Genomic DNA, 24,240 nt, shown 5'->3' on the forward strand with positions numbered 1-24,240 from the left:
TCCTGTTGTCCTGGAAGTTTACAGGCTAAAGAGAATAGTTATGTAACCAACATCAAGTTTAAGTTAACAAATACCACAAGGATTACCACAACCAACTGAAAACGTAAGAATTTCATATTTCACTACTGAAAACATTTTGGAAATTATTTTCTTTTGGAAGTATAAAACAATGCAGAGATTATGTACAAAATCCATTTAGGAATACTTTAATTTGAAAGCCTTGGTGAGTTAGGTAATAGTCTTATGTTCAGTGTATGTCAATATTCTTTAGTAACATGATACATACCTGTTTTGGATCTGCTTTTCTGTATATTTTATGTACTTAGTCTTCTCCATTAGCTTGGTGATTAGTGTATCAATGATCACTTTCTGGTTCTGAAAAGCTTCTTCTATAAACTGGTACCTGCAATAATCAGTGACTTAATGAACTATTTATTTAAACATGAGAACGAGGTCTGAACTACACTTACTAAAAAATAGACTGCACTCCAACAGAATCATCACTCCAGTTAAAAACACTGCTAAAAGACTGAGTTTAACACCAAGGAAGCCCATAAGAGGCAAATATGCCTGATTTTTAAAGTATTTTTCTTGTGTAATTATTTTCTTCATAGAAATGAAGAGTATTAGTTTTTGTGAGAGCCATTAAAGTGACATTTTAGATTTCTTCTAATAAATGCTCTTCAGAGAGAAATGAACATTTCCCCTTTCTGAACGGTTTGGTAAGGTCCTCTTAAACAACCATCCTGTTCAACGGCAAACTGAGAGTTAGGTTTGACCATATAGTTACATAATATAGCCCCGGTGCTTTTAAGTGTTCTCAGTTTGAAGAACTACATAGCAAAGATTTCCATCTATAGTAGAACCTCAGAGTTATGAGCACCAGAGTTACAAACTGACCAGTCAACCACACACCTCATTTGCGGCCAGAAGTATACAATCAGGCAGCAGCAGAGACAAAAAAAAAAGCAAATACAGTACTGTGTTAAACTTAAACTACTCAAAAAATAAAGAGAAAGCAGCATTTTTCTTCTGCACAGTAAAGTTTCAAAGTTGCATTAAGTCAATGTTCAGTTGTAAACGTTTGAAAGAACAGCCATAACATTTTGTTCAGAGTTACGAACAACCACCATTCCTGAGGTTTTCGTAAATCTGAGATTCTACTGCAATTAAACTGCCAATAATGGAAGGCCCACACAGGGTTAGAAGCTGGAAGATCAAGAGATTCTACTTTCAACTTTACCACAGACTTTCTTTAGCAAGACCTTTCAGTCAGTTAACTTCAGTTTCTTCATGGGTCTTTTTGTTAAAAAATAATTTTGCATTTTAGCAGGAGCCCTGCTCAACAATATAACCTAGGCTAGTACTGCAACCAATTCAGAATTAGTTCATCTTTCATAAGGCATCAGCTACTAGTTGTATAAAAATATGTAATTTACTTTGGTACCTGTGCTCTTTGTGTTCCAGTAACTGGCAATCCCGGCATGTAAGTTTGTCACAGGTCTCGCAATAGAGCTTCAACTGTTCCTTTTTGTGGTAAGGGCAGAAAACAGGCCGCTGACTATTCACACCAACTGCCTCTGTAGAATAAAGGAGGATTAAAATTTCTATTAGCAAGTTGAAACAACCTTTATTTGCTTGGGTTAGAATGAGAAGTTGGTTAGTTTCCATGTCTCCATTCTGTCTTCTTTGAACTGTAGTCCATTGTTCCATCTTGGAACTGTTGGACTTTTCTACTTTCTTCGAGTCTTGGAGGCAGACAAGAGATCTTCTCCTCCTTCACTGCAATAGCACTCCCCTCCAACAATTGGAGTACAAACATATGAGGTGCTAAAGCGATGACATTTCAAGCCAAACAGTTGAAAATTTATACTTTGGCTTTGTTGTAGCAAGAGTTTTCATGGAAGAACATCCATGAAAGCCTTGGATTCTGTTCATCAACTGCTGCTGCCTTTGAACACAAAGCATGTCTGCTTTGTCTTGTGACTGGGATCCTTGAGTAGCTACCCTGCAAGTTCTGTCCATGAAGTAGTTGTATCCCTAGTGAACACTTATATTTCTGGAAGATCTTGATTAGAAGCTTGGAAAATAGTGGCCTTAATCCAGCTGGATGAAGAAAGAGGTGCAGAAGTAAGTACCACCAATAAAGCACTGGGCTTCCCCCACACTATAATTCTATACACGCTGAATTTTACCATTCTATAAAAGCACTAGCTTCAGGATGAGAGAGGCTTTAAGAACAAAGAGGACAAGGAAACTGACTCGCTTAAATGGAAGGTTAAATTTCTCTTACAAAATGAAATGGGGAGTTTGCCTTTCAACCACATTATCTGAAAAAAGTTTAAAGTAAGACTACTTGTTGCAAAGAAACCACAAAATATGCTAATCTTCTGATGGCCAAAAGAAAGACAAACATTTGAGTTAGAAAAAGACAAGAACATTTTCCTGGTGACTTAAAGGGTTATTTAGTATGAGTGTGTAACACTTAATTGAGGCTCCATGGGGGTCCTTGAAGTGATGCTGCTTTCAGAAAACAGGAACGTCACGAGTCCAGTCGAATGCCCCCTTTTGGCCACTCACTGTGTGGCAATCCAGTTGCTGAATCCCTAGGTGTTTTGAGTGTCCAGAGTTTTAACAGCGTCTAGGCACTGCCTCTGTCTTGGGGTCCGTAGGCACACTCTCAGGATGTTGTAGACCCCTGTCTTGCAAACTGTGCTGAGACCTCCACAGTCAAACAGCCTAGCCCATTACCAATGCTGACTCCTTAGAATCCCTCTTCCCCTGTACCTCTCTTCCAGAATTCCAACCGAAGTGTAGGTAGGTGTAACACTTCACACATAGACAGACTTTGTACAAGATTCTAGACCACCACTGCTCTTTACTTAACAGATAAAACAGAGTACGTATCAAGAAGACAGACATCCTGAACACAACATCCCTTGCTTTACTTCACCCTTCCCTTGGGAGTCCTTTGCAGTCTGAGTTTAGATAAACAAGGTTCCCCCTGCCTATACAGGCTCCTGCAGTAACTTCTCTGCTTGAGCTGGTGAAAATGGTCAAAAGACCTCAAACAGATCAGCTCCTACACTATGGATCATAAAGCATTCTGTAGAGAAATTTCTTGGATTAGAAAAGCTAAAGCCTCATTCTGAAGTAAGTTTTGCACCTGTGATGATTGAGGCTGGACAGCTCCAGAATTGGATGAACATCTATTGGATCTTTTAATTAACACAAAGAGCCTGGAGAACAAACCTTTCTTATGATGGAACCAAGATTATTGCTCTAAGGGAAAGAAAATGCACTACACAGTCTAGAAACCCTCATCTTTTCACATAGTCTTCAATTAGAAGAGGCAAAAGACAAGTTAGAGAGGGTGACTCCTGAAAGTCTATGAGAAGACCTTGTCTGAGAATCTTGACAGTGTGTGGTATCAGCCCAGGTTAAGAAGATATTTTTAGGCTTTCCTGCCACAGGTAGGTGGGCTCAAATCAGCAGAGCTTATCTTGTAGAGAATCCTCTTCTGGAGAGGCCCCTCTGGCTGACTTGGGGAAGAATTCTTGGCCCCGGTGTTTTGAAAGGGATGAAAAGATTGGTGGTTTTGTGAGGACTGGAAATTGCAGCTGAGGTGAAGTGACTTGAACTCCAGTAAATGTCTTGACATTGGACCCGAATTAAATTATATCCAGACATCCAAAGAATTCTTAAGGATTTTGCTAGGGACTTGTCAAGCATTTCTGACCTTTGAAAGGGCAACTGAACTAGATTGCTGGTGGAAGTAGTGACCCTACCCACAGGTGTGGTGTTCCAGGTTCTTCGGCCAAGGTTTTCTGGGGAAAAAAGATCTGGAGAAGAATCTGGTGATGTCACACAAAGCATTGAAGAGGAAAGATAGTGTCATTTTGCTAGTATTCAGTTTGGTGGGGGGTTTCGGTTTCCCTCTTTTGATCTTTATAGTACTTCTTTTTCTGAAAGTACTAGCGAGAATGGGTGATATTGAGAGGCATTTGAGCAGACACCATACATACTGTGGTACCACAAAAGCCATGGAAGACAATTCAAAGTCCCTTTTAAAAAGTTTTCAGTCTTCTGGTCTACAAAGTCCTTTGGAGAATTCACCCCATTAAGTTGGGTTCAAAACTTTTTTTACCTCAGAAGAATCCTAATATGAAAAAGCAATCCATCTTCAGAACAGAAGAAAAGGTGGTCTTATCAGACTGGATTTTCATAGAGGTATAATTAATGGACTTCTTTTTGCCAGGGTAGGAGTACTGAGAGTTAATTTTCTCAAAAGATTCTAGTACAGGGAGACAGATCTTTTTATCGCTTCATCTTAAGGAGTCCTGGTTAGGAGAAGGACTTGGAGGAAAATGGGTTGCTGGTTCAGCTATCTTAAAAGTGGAACTGATCAATTCCTCCAAGACTTCCAAGGGTTCCTTAGATGGCGGGTGACCTAAATTACCAAATGGGAGGAAAGTTCCTCTTTGTCAGCAAGGACTATAGTGAATACTTTTGATGTCTCAAGAAATCCTTGAAAGGAACGGAGGGAAAATGGTGAGGGAAGCAAGGCAGGAAAAAGGCATTCCTAGAGCACTATAGACAATAGAAGCTGGTTGGCACAACATCTTGGGGACTCCCACACAGCTCTCACTACTTCCCCCATTGATTGAACTGCAGCTTGTTGGCTGTCATGGTCCTGGAGCAGAGAAAGAGAAAGACGTATGTTGGGAAAAATGGTATGGGGTCAGGATGAAAATGAAGGCGTAGAAGGCGTAGAAGCTAAGGGGTGTGCAAGTGGTCTGCCAGCACATGGAGCAGAATGTAAGAATGGGAACCTTAAGCTTTGCTGACAGGGCACAAATCAAACATGACGTGGTAAAACTGTAGGAACAGTGGAGTTCCTAGCCTTCCTAGAAGTATTCACCTGAAGACCCTCCTCTTGCCAACTGGAGATGAAGGTGAAGAGATGGTGAAAAATTAGCTAACAATCTTGAGGGAAAAGAGCCCTCAGAAAGAGCTTCTGCAGACAGCTCTGTGACTGAGCATGGAGTAGAAGATGGGGGAATATCAGCAGCATACCTGTAGAGGGAGTTGAAGGCAGATTTGCACTGGAAACAAAACAATTACTTGCCTGACTCTGGGACTCAGGAAAGTCAGAAAAACCCAATAGTCTAAGCCTGACAAGGCAGTGAATTCTCATGACAGAGAACCAACTATAAACTGGCAGTTCTTCATAATATCTTGATAATAAAAGAACAGTCATTCACATTTTATTGTGCTCAAGTCACTCATAGACCATGACGTCAGACAGCTCAGGGGATTGATAATGGGAAACAGAATCTTTGACTTCTTACTCACTTGTTAAAACCAGACAAGAACAGTAGTAACCAGAAGTTACCATCTAACAGCTGATCAGTAACCAATTCTAAATGAATTGGCAGTCTCTGTCTAGCTTCAGTGGACAAATGTTAATAACATAAGAAATAATACCACACCATACTGCATGTGCTCAGTACCTTTGAAAACTCAGATAATTTGTTAAGCATCTAAACCAGATGGCTGACAGTTAAACTTGGAACTCTAGTTACTTAGCTAAAACAAGTTATAGCAAGGAAAGTTGAGAGCTAAACACTACAGAAGGCAGTTAGTAGGAACTGGAAGGAAAAAAAATGCAGTTTTACTGCTTTTATCATCTCCCTGTGAGTTCAGCTGCCTACTACTTTTGACTCACCTTTTATCCTTAAAAACAAAAAAACACCCCAAGAATATTAAATACAGTAGCTTTCAGCTTAGTTTTGAAGATAAGTAGCTGGTTTGAAAGCTACCATTTGGCTATGTACAAGAATAAGGGTAGTCAAGCTCATGTGTACGCGAGACATGGGGGGCAAGAGGAGACAAAGAGAGAATGAGTGCAGTCTGAACAGACCAAATGTGTACAACAAACCTATTAAAATTGTAGAAAAATAACTTTGCAATAAATATATTTAAAGTAGCAAAAAGTACTTACAACCTTTTCCCTAATGTTTTCTCAGCCTTCTAACAAGTACTTTTCACAGTGCTTAACTTACTGCCTCAAAAACAGTTTTAAAATCTTTTAAAAATACAGTAAAATTATAAACTGAAGCTACACACTTTAAAAGCAATAAGTCATGCCAAGATGTGAATTAGTAGATAGAGGTGCAATTCTTCAGCAGCTGAATGCCAAAGGAAAGCACCAACAACCTACTGCTGCGCTCCCTGTGGTGGCTTATTGCAGTAAATTAATGTTAATAGTTGGTAGAGCTCTACAGTGTGGGAGATGACTGTTCGAAAGACTATCTTTTGTGTAATCAATTTGGGAAAGGCTAAAAAACAGTTTAATACCATTTAGTGTGGAACAATATCTTAAGCATGCATTTGCCTCATTTTTCCTGATTCAAGTCTCTCTGGACCAAGCTCACATCTAACGTAATCCCTTGATTTCAGTAGAGTTACACCAGGGAAGAATTTATCCCGTCATGTTTAACGGGGGGGTAGGGGAGGGGTTCTTAAATTTACAGTAAGGTGCATACCCTCCTAAAGAAGTATATTGGCTTAAATAAAATTATCCAAGACAGATTTCCACCCAAAGTGAAGAAGAAAGCAAAATGTATTACCTGGCGATACTTCTTCTTTCTGTCTGACTGTATGGTCCTTTGTGAATTTAACCCTCTGGTGAGCTCTGATGCAGGTCTTGCATAACCATTCTACACACTCCACACAAAAACCATTGGCTTCTGCATTGTCTTCACAACTTGTGCAGACCTGGCAAGAAGGGGGAATACAAAACAGTTATTAAAATAAAACTGACAGATAACCTCAAGTTGTAAATGCATCTTGTGCATTATTTCTGGTAAGTGAGTCAAAAGGAAGAAAAATACTGTCTGAAGTACAGAACATATTACAACTCTGTCCATTAGATACCTCCTTAACTATACAGAATTTAACATGATTTTTCAAGAAAATACTCATATAGCCAATAAAACACTTTTAAAAAAATGAATTAGCTAAAAATCAAATCAAATCAATTCCTTCTGTCTTGTACTATATATTTAGTAAACTGCTCTTGAGAAGTATTTAACCAAAGTAAGGCTGACTTTGAAAGCTTTTCAATGCATCTAGTAGCATCCATTGGACTGGTTCGGCTTTCTAGAAATACGCTCATTAATCAGCAAGAGTTTCTCCTCTACTACTATTCAAGAAACTAAAAACTGTTTAAATTGGAAATAAAACTAAATGGACTGAAGATAACACTTAGCTCCTAGATAACACTTGAACTCTTCATAGCATTGTAGCAGTATTAACTAATCCTTACAACACCTCTGTGTCTGTACCTGTAATGGGATTTTTGGTATAATTTTCCACTGGTGGTAACAATTATGGGTGTGCTAGTGTGGATAGGTCTCCATGTAGCCATCATACTATTTAACCCTATTCCAAGCAGTAGCCTCAAGTTGTCTGGAAATCTATATTCACTAGAGTCCCCACTGGTGGTGCGGGACTGATGGGAGCAACGAGAAAATGTTAGCAATGATCACTATTGTAGACAAGGGTTAAGAGGAAGCAAGCATTTATATATGATGGTGAAGGCATGCTTTATATATGCTTAGAACTATCCCCATTTTACAGAAGGAGAAAACTAGGGCAAAGAGATACCTTAAGACCATACAGCAAGTCAATGACAGAACAAGGATTTGAATTCAGGAGTTCCAAATTCCCAAAGCTATGATTGCTCTCCTAGATCATGTTGCCTCTCAAGGTGAGAATCTTCTAGAAGGAAGTTAAGGCAGGGATTGTGGATGCCTCTTGCTTTCACTTGTTGATTTTCATTAAATGTGTCATGCAAAGAAAAAAAAAACCTGGGCTCGTGCCCTTTTTCTGATTCTTTGTAATAAAGGTGGTCAGAAAAGCTTTAAAAAACAAACAATTTTCTGCTAAGAATTCAGGTCCTATTCTAGGCTGCAAGACTATGGAGAATTAAAAAAATAACAGTGATATCACAAGCGCCTAGAAAATGAAAGGAACAATGGAGAGAGGAAGGGAGTTTTAGTCAGACTGTTTAAAACTTTCTATTTGTTCTCCTTGAGTCATGTATAACTTCAATGACATTTTACATAAAGGAAGCATTGTTAAAGATTCAGCACCTTTAACTAAGGTGTTAGAAAAGGATATTTACTTGCCCATTCTAACACCTTGTTAAAAGGGGAGGGAAGAGAAGAGGGGAGATTTGACATTCCTTTTATTTCTAAAGTGCAAAACAAGTGGATATAAGGGGGGGGGGGAGAAAAAACCCTTAAAAATTTTTCAGGTATGTTAAAGCAGCAAAAAGGACAGAAGCCTTTTTTTTTTTTTAAATGAAAAAAAAAAAAAAAAAAAAAAAAACAGAAAACACCTTTCCAGGTCACCTTTAACAGTCTTAGCAAGTAAACTTGTTACAAGCCAGAACATTTAAATGAGTTCAAAGGATTTCAGAAATGAAATATCCTTCCTAGGATTCCAAGATCTTTGTCTTTTTCTGACATACTTCAGTTTTCTCAGCTGGTAAAAGTTGTTAGGGCTTGAAAGACCTACCAGTCTCTTCAGATGCTGTTCAATAACTGCCAAGCAGGCGTTGCCAAATGAACTAAAGCTTGACCTCTCCTCCATGGTACAAAGCACATACTATCCTTTATTTGTGCAATGTCCTAAAACACCAAGCAAAAGTCAGAGTTCTCAAATTATATTTCATTAAAAAACAAGAATCAGAAGCAGCAATTCATGTCCTCAAACAACTCTTAAGTGGTAACCAAGTTTTGTTTCAATCCATTTTCCATTTGAAAAGGACAAAAATGGGACTTTGTTAAAACTGTACAATACTCACAGAAATTCCTCTACAGGAAAAAAAAATATGTCCTTAATGTTATTCAAAACGTCCTCTATTTTAGTAATTCGCTACCTCTTTTAAATGCTCTTGTCTTTCTCCTCTTGATCAAGATTAGAAGGTAGTTCTGTATTATTAACTATTATGCTTACAGGAAAAGCCTATAGCTATTATATAATATATAGTTATAATATCTGTAATAGCACAAGGGGCTCATTCAGCACTCACGGGCGCTTCAATAAAATCTGAAGATACTCATCACATCACAGAAAGGTCCATAAATATATTTATATTTGTACATGATTGTTTCTATTAACAAAAAACTTAAATTTATTTTGAAAATCCAGGTAAGGCAACATACTCTTAGAGACTTAGAAAGCATTCACTGCAATCAGCTAACTATATTTTAGGTAGCAAAGGGGTACAGTAAGCAAAAGTTTCCAGTTTAGGAAGAATGCCAAAGAGCAGGTAAATCTGGAGGACTATTCAGTCACCCAGTGTTCCAAAATTTGCCAGTCTTAACTGGTTGTATCTAATTGCCCACACCAGAAAATGAGAAAAAATATGAAACTAAGTATTCCAAAAAGTTCAGAAATGCCACTTAGCATTTGTATTGTGTGTTGATTTAATGTGAACAAATGAACGAAAATCACCAAGGACATCCGTTTATTAGAACTCTTCTCCCTTTCTCTGGGCACCCTCAACCACACATGGCTCCAACTATGAGCTATGTGCTGAGTATTCCAAACCCCACCACTTCCCTTCTTCAACAGTATTTCATCAGCTCCCCTCTCACGAACACAACGTGACAAAAAAACAAAACTCTGATTTTTCCTCCTGACCCTTCTACCCCCTTCACTATCATTAACAGCTCCACTCTACTTCCATCACAGACACTAGCATAGCAAGCCTGGATCAGACTTCTCTCTCCACTTTTTCCACTCCCAAGCTCTAATCCAGTTGCTTCTTTTTTGACGTCTCAAACAAAACCCATTTTCTCTTCTCCATTCCTACAACAAAACCCTTCATATTTCATTTACAACTCAGTCATACTAAGCAAAGCAACATACCTTATTATGTCCAACCTATACAAAAATACTTCTAAATTAAAATGTCCTTTCCCTGTTCTGGTGCTGGACACTGACAATAGGATACAGGACTAAGCACAACGTGGGTCTGATCCAGCATGGCAATTCCTACATTGTTAATAGCTTCCTCTCCTTTTTCCAAACCAAAATAAAACTTCATTCTCACAAGGCCTTGCACAGCTCTACCTCACCCTTTCTTTCTTTTCATCTCTAGTTCTTCCTCTGTCTGTGCTCTTAGTAATCTTAAAATATTCTGTCTTCTTCAAAGCTGTCCTGTAGTCTTGGAACTCCTCCCTCTCTTTGTACACAACCCAGTCACCCTATTTATTTTCAAAACCTCAACATTCAATTATTTTCAAAGTCTTTCAGTAAGTCAGAGTGTCAAAAAACCCCAAAGGATCTGCACCTTCCTCTGCTCATCCAGCATATTTACATTAGGGTTAGCCAGGGGCTGTGTGCAGATAATACTAGCAATTGTTTATGGCACTCAAGACACTCTTCTCCTCTCCCTCTGATATGCCCTCCATGCTGGGCCCTTAATCCAGCCATGCAACAGCCAGGAAGACCCGCTACACTGGATATATTCCCCAGGAACTTTCATTAATAAGTCAAAGTCAGCTCTGAACACACTGCTTTTTTTTGAGGGGGAGGAAGGATTTTGACATTTTGATTGCTTCCCACTTCCCTTGTAATAAATGTATTGTTCAGCGAGTCAAGAAGAGAATGCTCTCTTATCTTCCCAAGTTAAATTTTAAATTATGTTCCCAGAAGATGAGATTCTTTGCATTGTAAATGTTTCAAATAAGTCTTTCATTCAAGGAATGGCTAGATACAATAGGTTATCTGTAACAAGTATTTCTTTGGAGGGTTTTAGTAACATGACCCACGACCACTCTTATGCCTGGAATTGTTCTGTGAAGAGGAGGCTCCCCGATCCCTTATGTACCTGATGAAACGCAGCAGGTGTAAACAGTGGACTACTTAACACATATTATGATTTCTACTGCCTTCACAGTACAACTTGAAACAAAGAAACTTTGCTCTTATTAGAAAGTTGTATTTTTTGAAGAGTCTCCTTAAGCTAGAATAAACTGCTCCTTCTTCTTGATGTATTGGGTGTAAAAGCCAGTTACTGAAAAGAATCACTGGGCCAAGCCACTTCCTCTTGTATAGCAGCCCTGGCTTGTTCTCGCCAACGGAAGTGTCTTGAAGAATATCTGATGAACTGTTAAATACAAACTTAACTAAGCAATGGGGTGGATATCTATATAGGCAGGAAATATTTCCAGAAATCCAAATTTCATATAACAAAGTTTGTGATCCTTTTCCTTTATGATCACATTCCAGAGCAGATCTATTCAAACAGAACTGTGCATCAGGCTGGACTAATTTAAATCAAAGTGATATAAATCAGCAAACAGGAAACTTTGATCTAAATCACTGATTTTAATCATGATTTCCATTTCTATTTTTTAGTTCTTTTCCTACAGAAAGGTTGGTTCTCATTAGTTGGTAACCATTAAACATGCCATTTGCAACTAAAGATAAGCCTTTACACTAATTACAGACATACTAAATTTGGTGGTTCTTTATACTAAACCAGAAGGATACACTATATGTATACACATTTATTTAAGCAATTATGTAGCTTAATTTACCTTTATTCAGATTTCTAATGTAAAAAAAAAAATCTAAAACTCAAAGGGTGAATGATATATTTATTTCTAGTATCTGATTAATATCTTATATGGGGTTTGTGTGAAGCTCCAGTTAGACAAATTCAAATTCAATTAAAAATACATGAATAGTATTTTAATTTTTTTTATTAAATAAAACTACCTTAAAAGTACTGGAACATAAGAAAAAAGTTTATCAAAATGTGTGTGTCATTTAAAACTGATGTATTAAACAAAGGAAGTATTATCTGTAGTTAATGAATTCAAATGATTGTTTCCAGTCACCATGTCCCTCAAGATTTTGGAACAAGTAGATCATCCTTTTACACCTAGTTCTTATTCAAAAGGGGGGGGGGGGGGGAGAGAAGACTACAAACAAGCTTTCCTGCCTTTTCAACTTCACATTGGTTTCTTAACTTTGAATCAACTCTCATTGAGCTAGTTGAATAAACAAAGAAAATATCCCCTTTGAACCTGCAGAAAAGGCTACAGTGGAGTAGCATCTTACACGGCGGTTAGGTTCTAAAGTCAGTGTGTAAGGCGAAAATTGCGTATAGTCAAAATTACCCTTGAAAATCCCTTAAATCACCCATAAAGCACAGTATATTGTACATGGTTTTGTGTATACAACCCTGTACAGTAATATGTATAAATGTATAATGTATACAGTAATGTACAGTATATAATAAAGAGTACATATGCAAAATATAATTTTACAGTACTGTATTTTTAATTACAGGCGGTAATTACAGGGGGTTGTCAGGGCTTGATGTCAATCCAGGAACCAGAGGTGACAGAGAGCTTGGGTGACGGAGAGCGAGTCACAGACGAAGTGGTTGGCTCTGGTCCAGCTCGAGAAGTTGATTGCGTAGGCTCATCCGCTGCTGGCTGTTTTTCCTTGAAAAACATGGAGATCAGCAACTGTCGCTGTTGTCTCTTGAGCTGCTCAAACATTTCTTGATACGGTCTCAAATCGTCCGTAATACTACGTGTGATTTTGAGGCTTCGTTCCATAGAGGGATCGTATTCAGAAATTAAATCATTCAAATTTTTCGCTGCTTGGAACACTTCAGCAAATGTATGAAGATTCCAACTTGCTGGCGCTTCCTGTTTGTCGTCATCATCTTCGTCTTCTGTAGACGATTTTATCAGTTCCTCTAACTCTTCGTTAGTCAATATTTCTCTATGGCTCTCAGTCAATTCTTTAATTTCTTCCTCAAGGATGTCGATGAAGCCATTACCACCCACTTGCCTGGCCACCTGAACAATGCGTTTCACTTCTTTGTCAATGGTCGGGAAAACCTTAAAATCATTCTCACATTCTTTCCATAGGTTTCGCCAACATGCACTGACTGTTTCAGGCTTGATTGCATCCATTGCCCGTTTAATATAAGTGATGCAATCAGCAATTTTGAAGGACTTCCAACACTCCATCACAGGGGTCAGCAACCTTTCAGAAGTGGTGTGCCGCGTCTTCATTTATTCACTCTAATTTAAGGTTTCGCGTGCCGGTAATACATTTTAACGTTTTTAGAAGGTCTCTTTCTATAAGTCTATATTATATAACTAAACTATTGTATGTAAAGTAAACAAGGTTTTCAAAATGTTTAAGAAGCATCATTTAAAAATTAAAGTAAAATGCTGATCTTACGCCACCAGCCTGTTCAGCTCACTGCCAGCCTGGGGTTCTGTTCACCTAGGCCGGCAGAGGGCTGATCAGGGCCTGCGGCCGGGACCCCAGACCTGGGGGGGGGTGGGTTCCAGGGGTCAGGGCAGAGGAAGGGGTTCAGGGCAGAAGGCGGGGGGGGTTCAGAGATCAGGGCAGACGGCTGGGGACTGTGGGGGGTGCGGGGCAGAAGGCTGGGTGTGTGTTGGTGTGGGGGGTGCAGGGCAGAGGGCTGGAGGGCGTGGGGGGTGCAGGGCAGAAGGCTGAGGGTGGGGGGTTCAGGGCAAAGGGATGGGGCTGTGGGGGTGCAGGGCAGAAGGCTGGGTGTGTGGGGGGTGCAGGGCAGAGGGATGGGTGTGTGTTGGGGTGGGGGGTGCAGGGCAGAAGGCTGGGGTGCTCGGCTCGTCGGGGTGCTCCCAGCCCCTTGCCCTGAGCGGCTCATGGCAGGCTGGAAGGAATATGCCCTGGTCCACCCCCCTGCCCTGAGCGGCTCATGGCAGGGGGCTGGAAGGGATATGCCCTGGTCCACCCCCTTCCCCCTGGCTCCGTCCCTACCTCTCTCTGGGTCCTCTACGGAGCTGTGTACACGCTGCCGCTCTTCCCCCTCCCCCTTGCTACGGCCATCAGCTGATTGGCCAGGGATGGAGAGGAGGCGGGGCAGGAAAGCACCACGCTGGGGGAAGAAGCGGGGGAGGGGGGAAGCTTGGCTGCCGCAGGACCAAGCTTCTGCCTCCTGCCCCCACAGGGGAGAGCGGGGGGGCTGAGTGGGGCTGGGGGCCGGGACCGCGGCAGGGAGCTGCGTGCCACTCAAAATCGGCTCACGTGCCGTGTTTGGCATGCGTGCCATAGGTTGCCGACCCCTGCTCCATCACATTAAGATTGGGATCAGCATCCATAGTGCTATGTATCCGTGAGAAAGTATGCCTTGTGTACGTGGCCTTGAAACAGCGAATCTGCCTTAGTCGAGAGGTTGGAGGTGGTATTGGGGGGGAGAAAGACGACTTCAACGTCGTTATGTGCAAACCGGTGTGCCGCAGGGTGGCCAGGAGCATTGTCTACAATCAGCAACACTTTAAAGTCAAGTCCTTTCTCTTCGAGGTACCGCTTGACCTCTGGAATGAAACACTTGTGGAACCAATCCAGAAATAATACTGCCATCACCCAAGCCTTTTTATTTGATTGCCAGAACACAGGCAGGAGATTTTTGTTCTTGCCTTTTAGGGCACGGGGATTTGCAGCCCTGTAGAGCAAGCCCGGCTTTATTAAATGCCCAGCCGCATTGCCACAAAACAACACAGTCACACGGTCTTTAGTTACTTTGAAGCCAGGGGCTTGTCTTTCTGATTTCGAAATATAAGTGCGGTTGGGCATTTTTTTCCAGAAGAGCCCAGTCTTGTCAGCATTAAAAACTTGTTCCGGAAGATAGACCTTTTCTTCTACGATTTTCTTTAATTGTTCGGGGTAGGCTTTTGCTGCCTCTTCACTGGCAGTGTAGTAAGAGGAGGCCCCGAGATATAAACCTTGGTATCAGAGGCCCAATATGAGGCCTAAGGCCTGAACTAAAGTAATGGTCACGACTTTGCTAACATAAAGCAAATTTAAGCTGTGAGCCAGAGGCAGGCCCTGCTCACAGAAGCTGGCAAGGAAAGGGCTGATGCTGCAAAAAGAGACATACCTAAAAGGTACTGGACACCAGATATCAGAACATTCGCATACTTGCACATTCCACACAGATAACAAGGACAGGGGCAAAAGGGTAATATGATGGATAGAGTTGTTTTGTTCGAACCAACATGTACAAGGTGAGAGGCGGCACCTTACTGCATAGAGGGGTTGTACCTTGATACATAGAGGGGTTGCATCTCAATATGTCAGGAGTGATGTGTAATCTGTTTGTACCTGTGTATAAGAATGCATTCCTGAGTGGACGTCTTTGTCTGGCCTAGGGGGCAGTGGAAAGTCCCGCCACTTACTGAGCTGAGTCCACTGTCAGGGAGCACATACGTACTAGCTAGCAGCACCTTGGACTTCTATGCCGGGGAGCTGGAGACTGTTTCTCTTCGACAATAAATCTGGCCCGGGTGCCTTAGGACCTTACTAGAGTCTGTGGTCATTGGGGGTTCTCTTGGGGTCTGCTGGGTCAGCTATCGGCGCAGAGCTGGGGCAGCACACAGAGGGAACACACGCACGCAGCCAACTTATATCAACATCGAACAGAGCAGAGCACCACACCGGTAGCATCTGACGACAGGCAGATGCAGCTTCACCAGTAGTCTGCACGTTTTTGAGGTTGAAGCGGTTCCTAAAACTGTTAAGCCAACCTTGGCTGGCTTTGAATTCCTTCTCATCAGAAGGCTGTCCCTCTTTGGCAGGAGGTTTGAACAGCGTGTAGAAGCTAAGAGCCTTTTCTCGCAACGTGTTGCCATCGATAAGCACATGTTTACGATTCATGTCTTCCAGCCATAAGTTTAATGCCTTTTCTGTCTTCACTAAAGTCTTATCACGCACCTGGCTCGTCACCTTAACAGTTATTGGAGCACTTGATGCCACGGCTTGACAAATTTCTCTCTCTCTAATCTTGATGGCACAGATGTTAGATTTGTTGTCACCATATTTACGTGCCACGTTGGAGACCGACAGACCGTCTCTCAATAAGTCCAACACAGCCAGTTTTTCCTCCAGCGTTAGAATAGATCGCTGTTTCTTCAGCTGAGCACCAGATGAAGTAGTTGGCTTGCGTTTAGGGGCCACGTTGTACGAAAAATACGTATCTTTAAACACTAGAATCACACACAGCGCGGCGAGATGCTCACACTATGAGAGGCACATGGGAACTGAGACTGACTGAGGGAACAGCAGATTCATGTCTCCCATCTCACGCTCACTCCGGGGCATACGCTGATTGGGTGGAATCGCCCGCACTATTTACAGGTATCTTGTTTTTCTTTTTTTTTGCCGAGCGCGTATAGTTGAATTCGCATAAGTTAAATGCGTGTATGATGCGACTCGCCTGTACTGCTGTCAAAAGTTGGCTTAGCATGTCAACAGACCCTGATTCAGGTGCTTAGCCAAAGAACTCCACCAGTTCAGTGGTTTGACTTTCTTCAAAACTTGGCAGCAAACGTATTAATTTTAATTAATTAATTTAAATAGTTTAATAAACCATACTAAGTTTAAGCCTTAACATCGGTTGACATTTAAAATTTAATTTTAAGTAGGTTTATTTAAAAAAAATCTGTATTTGACTGAAATTTTTTTTTAAAAATCCAATTTAAATTAAAAAACCCTAATTTTTATCCACATTGTGATGCATAGTTTCTTTCTAACACAAAGGAGGGTGAAAAGACAGTTACCTTTTCCATAACTGGTGTTCTTCAAGATGTGTTGCCCATGTCCATTCCATGTTAGGCATGTGTGCTCGCCACATGCACTGGTGCCGGAAGTTTTTCCCTTGGTGGTATACATAGGGTACCGGCTCTGGCACCCTTTGGAGTGGTGCGCACATGCCACGGTATAAGGGGCGCTGCCAACTCCCCCCACCCTCAGTTCCTTCTTGCCAGAAACTCCGACAGTGGGGAAGGCGGGCAGGTCATGGAATGGATATGAGCAATACATCTTGAAGAACACCAGTTACGGAAAAGGTAACTGTCTTTCCTTCTTCGAGTGCTTGCTCATGTCCATTCCATGTTAGGTGACTCCCAAGCAGTACCATCGGAGGCGGGTAGGAGTTCACGGGCGTGCAGATCGCAACAGTGCTCTGCCGAACCCATCGTCGTCTCTAGCTTGCTGTGTGATGGTGTAGTGTGCCGTGAACATGTGCACTGAAGACCACATCACGGCCCTGCAAGTGTCCTGGATGGGGACGTGCGCCAGGAAGGCCGCCAAGGACGCTTCAGCTCTCGTTGAATGGGCCTTCACAATAGGCGGCGGTTGGACCTGTGCTAGCACGTAGCAGATCCGGATACAGGAGGTAATCCAATTACAGATCCTCTGAGAGGACGCCGGAAGGCCCTTCATCATATCTGCTGTCGCGATGAAGAGCTGGGTCGACCTGCAGAGGGTTTGGCACGCTCTAGGTAGAATGCCAAGGCACGCCAAACATCCAAGGCGTGCAGCCGCTTCTCCTCAGCAGTCTTGTGCGGCTTAGGGCAGAATACCGGGAGGAAGATATCCTACTTGACATGGAAGGTGGACACCACCTTGAGCAAAACTGATGACACTTCCTGTTCTGTCTGGTGGCAAACAGATCCACTCAGGGAGTTCCCCACTTTTGGAAGAGCATCTGGACCACTTCTGAGTTGAGCGACCATTCATGGTGAGAGCAGAAGGACCTGCTGAGGCGATCCGCCAAGCATGTTACTTATGCCGGGGAGGTGACAGGCCTCCAGATGGATTGCATGATGGATGCGGAAATTTCACAAGCGGAGTGCTCCCCCTTGCCTGTTGATGTAGCGCATCGAGGCCGTGTTGTCCGTCAGCACTCGCACCACTTGACTGGTCAACTGTGGCAGGAAGACTGCGCAGGCTAAGTGGACTGCCCTGAGCTCCTTGACATTTATATGCAACATCAGCTCTTCTTGGGACCATGTCCTTTGGGTCTGCATTGTGCGGAGATAACACTCCCCAGCTGAGGTCCGAGGCATCAGATATCAACGAGACAGAGGACCGTGGGTTGTCAAATGGCACTCCTTCGAGGACTGCCCCTGGGTCGGTCCACAACTGTAGAGAGGCGAGTACCTTTGGTGGGATGGTGATGACCTTCTTCAGGTGATCTCTGAACAGGTTATAGATCATCGACAGCTACTGCTGGAGAGGTCGCATCCTGAACCTTGCATGGCGGACAGCATAGGTACATGCTGTCATGTGGCCTAGTAGCCGAAGGCAGGCTCTGGCCGTGGTGAGGGGAAACAGACTCCAGCGATGAGCTCTCTCATCATCTGGAATCTGTCCTGAGGTAGGAATGCCTGGGCCCTTGTGGAGTCGAGTACCGTGCCGATGAACTCTATGAGACTCCAGACAACAATTTGCACCCTTGGGATCTCTGCGGGAACCCCCCATGGGTTCCAAGGATGCCATGGCATTGGACGCCCCTGGTGGTACTGCAGGGAGAGCTGTAGCTCTGAAGGGAGGGCATTGTCCCGCTGGTAGGGACTCCTGGCTCGACTCAGAGCCTGATGAGGATGGTCTGTGTTCCAGAGATCACGACCGCAATGAGGTCGACCAGGCACCTCAACTTCGGCGGTGTCCTCCCCCATGTTCTGAGTGGGATCTGTACGAGGGCGACGATCCTCCTCATCAAGATCCCGGAGACCAGCGTTGGCATTTGGTGGATCCGCGATGGTACTCCAGCAATGGACGCCAAACGCTTTGCGAGCGGTGTCAGTCCGTCGAGTGGGAGCAGGAGCGACGCCGAGACGAGGAGCGTCGACACCATGTCAACCCATATTGGAGCACTGGGGACTGGTACCGAGAGTCCCGAGACTGACTACGACCCTTGCTGGATCGGTGCCGATCACTTGGAGAGTGACTGCAACGCTCTCGGTACCGAGGCCGCAGGGCTAGGCGCGCCTCCACAGGTCTACGGCACGCCACCGGCAACCTGTGTTTCGAGCCCGAAGAGCGATGCCCTGAGTCCGGGGACTGACACCAGGGGCTCTTTCCGGTAAGCAGCCCCGTGTGCAAGGCACGGTGGCTCTGGGTGGGCGAACGCTGATGGGACACTCCCTGCGGTGGGGAGCGGTGCCGCACTGAAGGGGACTGATGGAACGGCCCCAGGGCAGGCTTACCCCTAGATTTAGGAGCTGCTGTCTCCGGTGTGGGCGGCTCTGGGAGGGACATGATCTCCTGCATGGCCTGCAGGGCTTCCAGGGTCGACAGTACCACCATGTGCCGGTGTCACTATCTGGGGTAGCAGGCGCATCCCAGGATGGGCTAGCCCACTCAACCACAGCTGGGGCCCCACTCCCTCTTGGAGGTGATGAGTTGCCCTTCATGGGTCTCTGCTCTCCTCTGGTCTTCTCCTTGTTCTTGCGGGGAGCAGAACGACCTCTTCCCATCTTATTCCTCTTCCTGGTCAGTACTGGGGCGAGGGATCGACGCCAGTCCGACAACAGCGCCGGCAGCACACTCCACACCGAGGCTGCAGTGCTAGGTGCAGGGTCCGACCTGGATGGTTCTGGTGTTAAAGCAGACTCCATAAGGAGCGCCCGGAGTCAAATGTCCCACTCCTCCTTCGTCCGAGGTTTAAAACTTTTGCAGATGCGACACTTGTCGCTGATGTGGGTTTCCCCCAAGCACCTTAGACAGCTACTGTGTGGGTCACTGACTGGCATAGGTTTCTTGCAGCTGTAGCAGGGTTGGAAGACCGGGGCATGCCCCATCCCGGGGCTAAGTCCCATCCGGGACTACCAACTAGTTTAACTAACAACACTAAGGGAACTATTTATAAAAATTATCTATTTACAGGAAAAGTTCGCAATGAACAATTCTGAACTGAAGAATTTGCCGAAGCAACGAATAGCACCATCACTGGCAGTAAGAAAGAACTGAGGGTGGGAGGAGCCGGCAGCGTCCCGTATACCGCGGCATGTGCACGCCACTCCAGAGGGCACCAGAGGCAATCCCCTACAGATACCACTGAGGGAAAAGCTTCTGGCACTGGTGTATGTGGCGAGCACACACACCTAACGTGGAATGGACATGAGCAAGCACTCAAAGAATATCTACATAGGGCTTTCCCTGCAGCCCACTCAGACTATCCAGCTTCCAATGGAAGACTTTGAAGCACTGTATCTTTGTAACCTCCCCAGCAGAGCAGGACCAGCAGGCAATCCGAAAGACTTAAAATCCAGGAAACAATGGGGATCTGTTTTCTAATCCACGAGGGTGTACATTATTATGGAGTTTCAGAAATGCTCAGATGCTAAGCCATGACTCCTAAAGGAACTCCATAATTTTTAGAGACTCAAGACCTTGAGAATGATGATAGAAGTCCTGCTACACAGATTTTGTGATCTGCACCCCAGTCAAAAAAGCCTCAATGCCTGAGATACCAGTGATAGAAAGTTGAAAGGAAATTACAAATAAAACACCCTTGATCTTGTCAATAAGGTTAACTAAACTAGTTCTGTCATATCTCTCTGAACTAAGGTTCTGGGAAGCTTATAGAATCATACAAATGTAGGGTTGGAAGGGACCTCCAGATGTCATCTAATCCAGCCCCCTGTGCTGACACAGGACAAAATAAACCCAGACCGTCCCTGGCAGGTGTTTGTCCAACCTGTCTTTAAAAAACCTCCAATGATTGGGATTCTACAACCTTCCTCTGAAGACTCTCCCAAAACTTAACTCCCTTATAGTTGAAAAGTTCTCTCTCATATCTAACCCAAATCTCCCTTGCTGCAATACTCCAGCTAAGGCCTTACCAGTGCCAAGCAGAGTGGGACAATTGTCTCCCATGTCTTCCATATGATACTCCTAATACAACCCAGAATATCAGCCTTTTTTGCAATTGCATCACACTGGATCACAAATTGAACGAGTCAACATTATAACCACTAGTGCTCATTACATAAATTGGAGAAAGACAGCAATATGGACTCCCATAAATTTAAGAAAATTTGGGAATACTTCTGAATGGTATCAAATTCTTTATAATACTTCTAGAACTTGATATCTTCTTGCCTCTCCTCCTAATCAACAAACTCACTAGAAAAGCTAACTGACTAAAGATAAGGTGATCACTTTTCCAGTTCAAGCAGTGATCAATCACTTCATAATTAAAGATCAGAGGTCGCTTTGGGGACTCTTTGGGTGACACATGCAAAATATGCATGATCAAAAATACTCCCCATTTAAATCTTTTTTAATCTTTATTTTAAAAGAGAATGTATAGACAAAAGTCTCTCTGCAATTAGGGTCTTGTCTTCTTGCTGCCATTATAAAGAAAGCCATCTATGGTAAATGAGTTAAAATAATTTCCTAAAGTCTAACAAAGTCAGTTTATAAAGCACATGGACTTTTATCTTGGCACTGGCCCAAAATGAAGGATGGCAAATTCTAATGCCGGAGGTTCCTAAACTGTAGCCATATGCGTCACTGGCTATTTACTTGGTACCACCTCTTCTTGTAACTTGCTGCTAAAATGCAGAAAAAGAAACTAAAAGTACATTAAAACTCATTATGCAATTGTGAATGGAGAGGGCAGTGGACCATAGACACACAAGTAAGATATGGTCTCCACTACAACATTTGAGAACTTCTTGTTTAGTGAACCCAGCTATTTAAATATTGGCAAAACATGACACTAATTAGGTTCTATTTTCCCAGTCCTGACCACACCAAGTTGAGTTTTACACTAAAGGCAGAACAAGAAGTAATCGGCTTAGTCTGCAGCAAGGGACATTTAGGTTAGATATTAGGAAAAGCTTTCTAACTATAAGGGTAGTCAAATTCTGGAATAGGCTTGCAAGAGGTTGTGAAATCCCCATCACTGGAGGTATTTACGAACAGACCACACCTGTCAGGGATGTCTATAGTTGGTTCTGCCGCAGCAGAGGCAGCTGGGCTCGATAATCTCTAAAGGTCCATTCCAGCCCTACATTTCTATGATTCTATTATTCTAACATCATTCTGGTCTCTTGTGCTAGGAGTTCTCCCATTTTAGAGTCCTCCACGGGAAATGTTCTGTCTTGGGTTCAGAAAATTTCACTGTAGTAAGATAATACATATTTTATTTCTCTTATTTTGGTGTCACCATGTGGTTACTTCATCTCAGAAATTTAAAACCATTATTTTTTAAAATCAGAAGTTACCATCACCAGCACTCCCAACACACTACCTGATTTTCGATGGCAGTCATAAAATACAATTAATGGCTATCTGAATGCTCTTTCTACCTTCCCCTCCCCCCGAACCCAATACAAAATAAGCAACGAAGGCCACACAGCTAGCAGCTCAGGACATACCTAGGCACACAAAGGATGCCAAGAGGGTTACATTTTAATGTACTCACCTGATTTGACTTTTCCACTGTACTGCTGGGAACTTCTGTGGTGTCCTTCACAAAAAAGTTATCTATGATGTGTCTCTCTGCACATTCCTGGCTGCAAATTGGACAGCGGATAACACCAACTAGAGAGAAAAATAAAGAGCAAGTTCAACTGGTAAGAAATCAAATTGATAAGCTTACAAATCTTAATCAAGTAATTTCAAAATAATTTTTATAGAGAGATACTTTTCTGAAAACTTTCAGTTAGTATTTCTAGAGTCCAAGGGATAAAATGACAATTCTTATCCACTGCCAACCCACAGACTTTGGGTCTCTTCCCAGGGGCGGCTCTAGCTTTTTTGCCGCCCCAAGCACAGCAGGCAGGCTGCCTTCGGCGGCGTGCCTGCGGGAGGTCCGCCGGTCCCGCGGCTTTGGCGTACCCGCCGCCGAATTGCCGCCGAATCCATGGGACCGGCGGACCTCCCGAGGCAAGCCGCCGAAGGCTGCCTGACTGCCGCCCTCGCAGGGACCAGCAGGGCGCCCCCCGTGGCTTGCTGCCCCAGGCACGTGCTTGGTGCGCTGGTGTCTGGAGCCACCACGGTCTCTGTCTGAAAGTCACTGAGTATCTCAGCTCCTAGTGGGATTCAGACACTTTAGTTTCAATAATCAGTTTTATTAGTATCATAGAATATCAGGGTTGGAAGGGACCTCAGGAGATCATCTAGTCCAACCCCTTGCTCAAAGCAGGACCAATCCCCAGACAGATTTTTGCCCCAGATCCCTAAATGGCCCCCTCAAGGATTGAACTCACAACCCTGGGTTTAGCAGCCCAATGCTCAAACCACTGAGCTATCCCTCCCCCTTCTTTTTTTGTGAATCTTCCACTGATTTCACCCCTTTGCTACTGAAAGGTTCATGTCTTCCCATGAGCAGTTTCTTGCAAAATGACTAGAGTGTCAGTTTGTAAGGTACCAGATACATTCAGCAGGACTAGAGGTACATAACTGCAATAGTGATGTGATGGGCGTGGAATTGTTGTGTAATAATCTAAGAGTATTGAGATGTAATAATTTTATGAATACAATATACTGTCTGGTCAATGAGGAGAAGTTACTGTATATTGGTTATAAGACTTTCCTGTTCTAATTAATAGGGGGCTTCAGGAAAAGCAAGCAGGACAGCAACACAATAGCTATAATTACAAAACAATGGCGTATTTCCAGGCTCCAGCCCAAAGTGAGACAGACATTTTACCAGTCTGGAAACTCATAGATCAAAGGGTTATAAACACTTAAAGAGCTGTCAAATGTCAAGGGGACAGGTTAACAAAGGCCCCGACTACACTGGCAAGTTTCTATGCAGTAAAGCAGCGTTCTGCGCTGTAACTCCCGAGGTGTACACACTGCCAAGCCACTTAGTGCGCAGAAACTGTGTAGTTGCAGCGCTGTAAAAAACAAACACCCCAACAAGAGGCATACAGCTTTCTGCGCCGGGGTTACAGCGCTGTGATGCCAGCGTAGACACTGTGGTCGAATACAGTACTGTGATTGGCCTCCGGTAGGTGTCCCACAATGCCTGTTCTCACCTCTCTGGTCATCAGTTTGAACTCTACTGCCCTGCCCTCAGGTGACCGTCATCCCCACCCCGTAAATTCCTTTGGAATTTTGAAAGTCCCCTTTCTGTTTGCTCGGTGATGTGTGCAGTGGTCTCAGTGCATCTTTCTAGGTGGCCAAGCCTGCTCCACGCACCAGGCGATCCCCCACTGGGAGCAATGCTGAGCTGCTGGACCTCATCAGCATTTGGGGAGAGGAGGTTGTCCAGTCCCAGCTGCGCTCCAGCCATAGGAATTATGATACCTATGGACAGATTTCACGATGCATGATAGAAAGGGGCCATGACTGGGACACACTGCAGTGCAGGGTTGAAGTGAAGGAGCTGCGCCCTCG

The 24,240-nt window shown here is 43.5% G+C and overlaps 1 protein-coding gene across 2 annotated transcripts in view; it reads right to left on the bottom strand.

The window, feature by feature from the left end:
* The window catches only part of TRIM24 (tripartite motif containing 24), a 138,681-nt gene that overhangs the window by 51,261 nt on the left and 63,180 nt on the right, over positions 1-24,240 (bottom strand). For both annotated transcript variants that reach the window (XM_065399855.1, XM_065399863.1), the window contains exons 2-5: positions 22,319-22,437; positions 6,633-6,780; positions 1,448-1,580; positions 287-403 (exon numbers count right to left, since the gene is read on the bottom strand). In XM_065399855.1, coding sequence (XP_065255927.1) covers positions 287-403; positions 1,448-1,580; positions 6,633-6,780; positions 22,319-22,437 — 517 coding nt within the window. The remainder of the gene's footprint in view (positions 1-286; positions 404-1,447; positions 1,581-6,632; positions 6,781-22,318; positions 22,438-24,240) is intronic.

Source organism: Emys orbicularis, chromosome 1, assembly GCF_028017835.1.
Source record: "Emys orbicularis isolate rEmyOrb1 chromosome 1, rEmyOrb1.hap1, whole genome shotgun sequence".
NCBI lineage: Eukaryota > Metazoa > Chordata > Testudines > Emydidae > Emys > Emys orbicularis.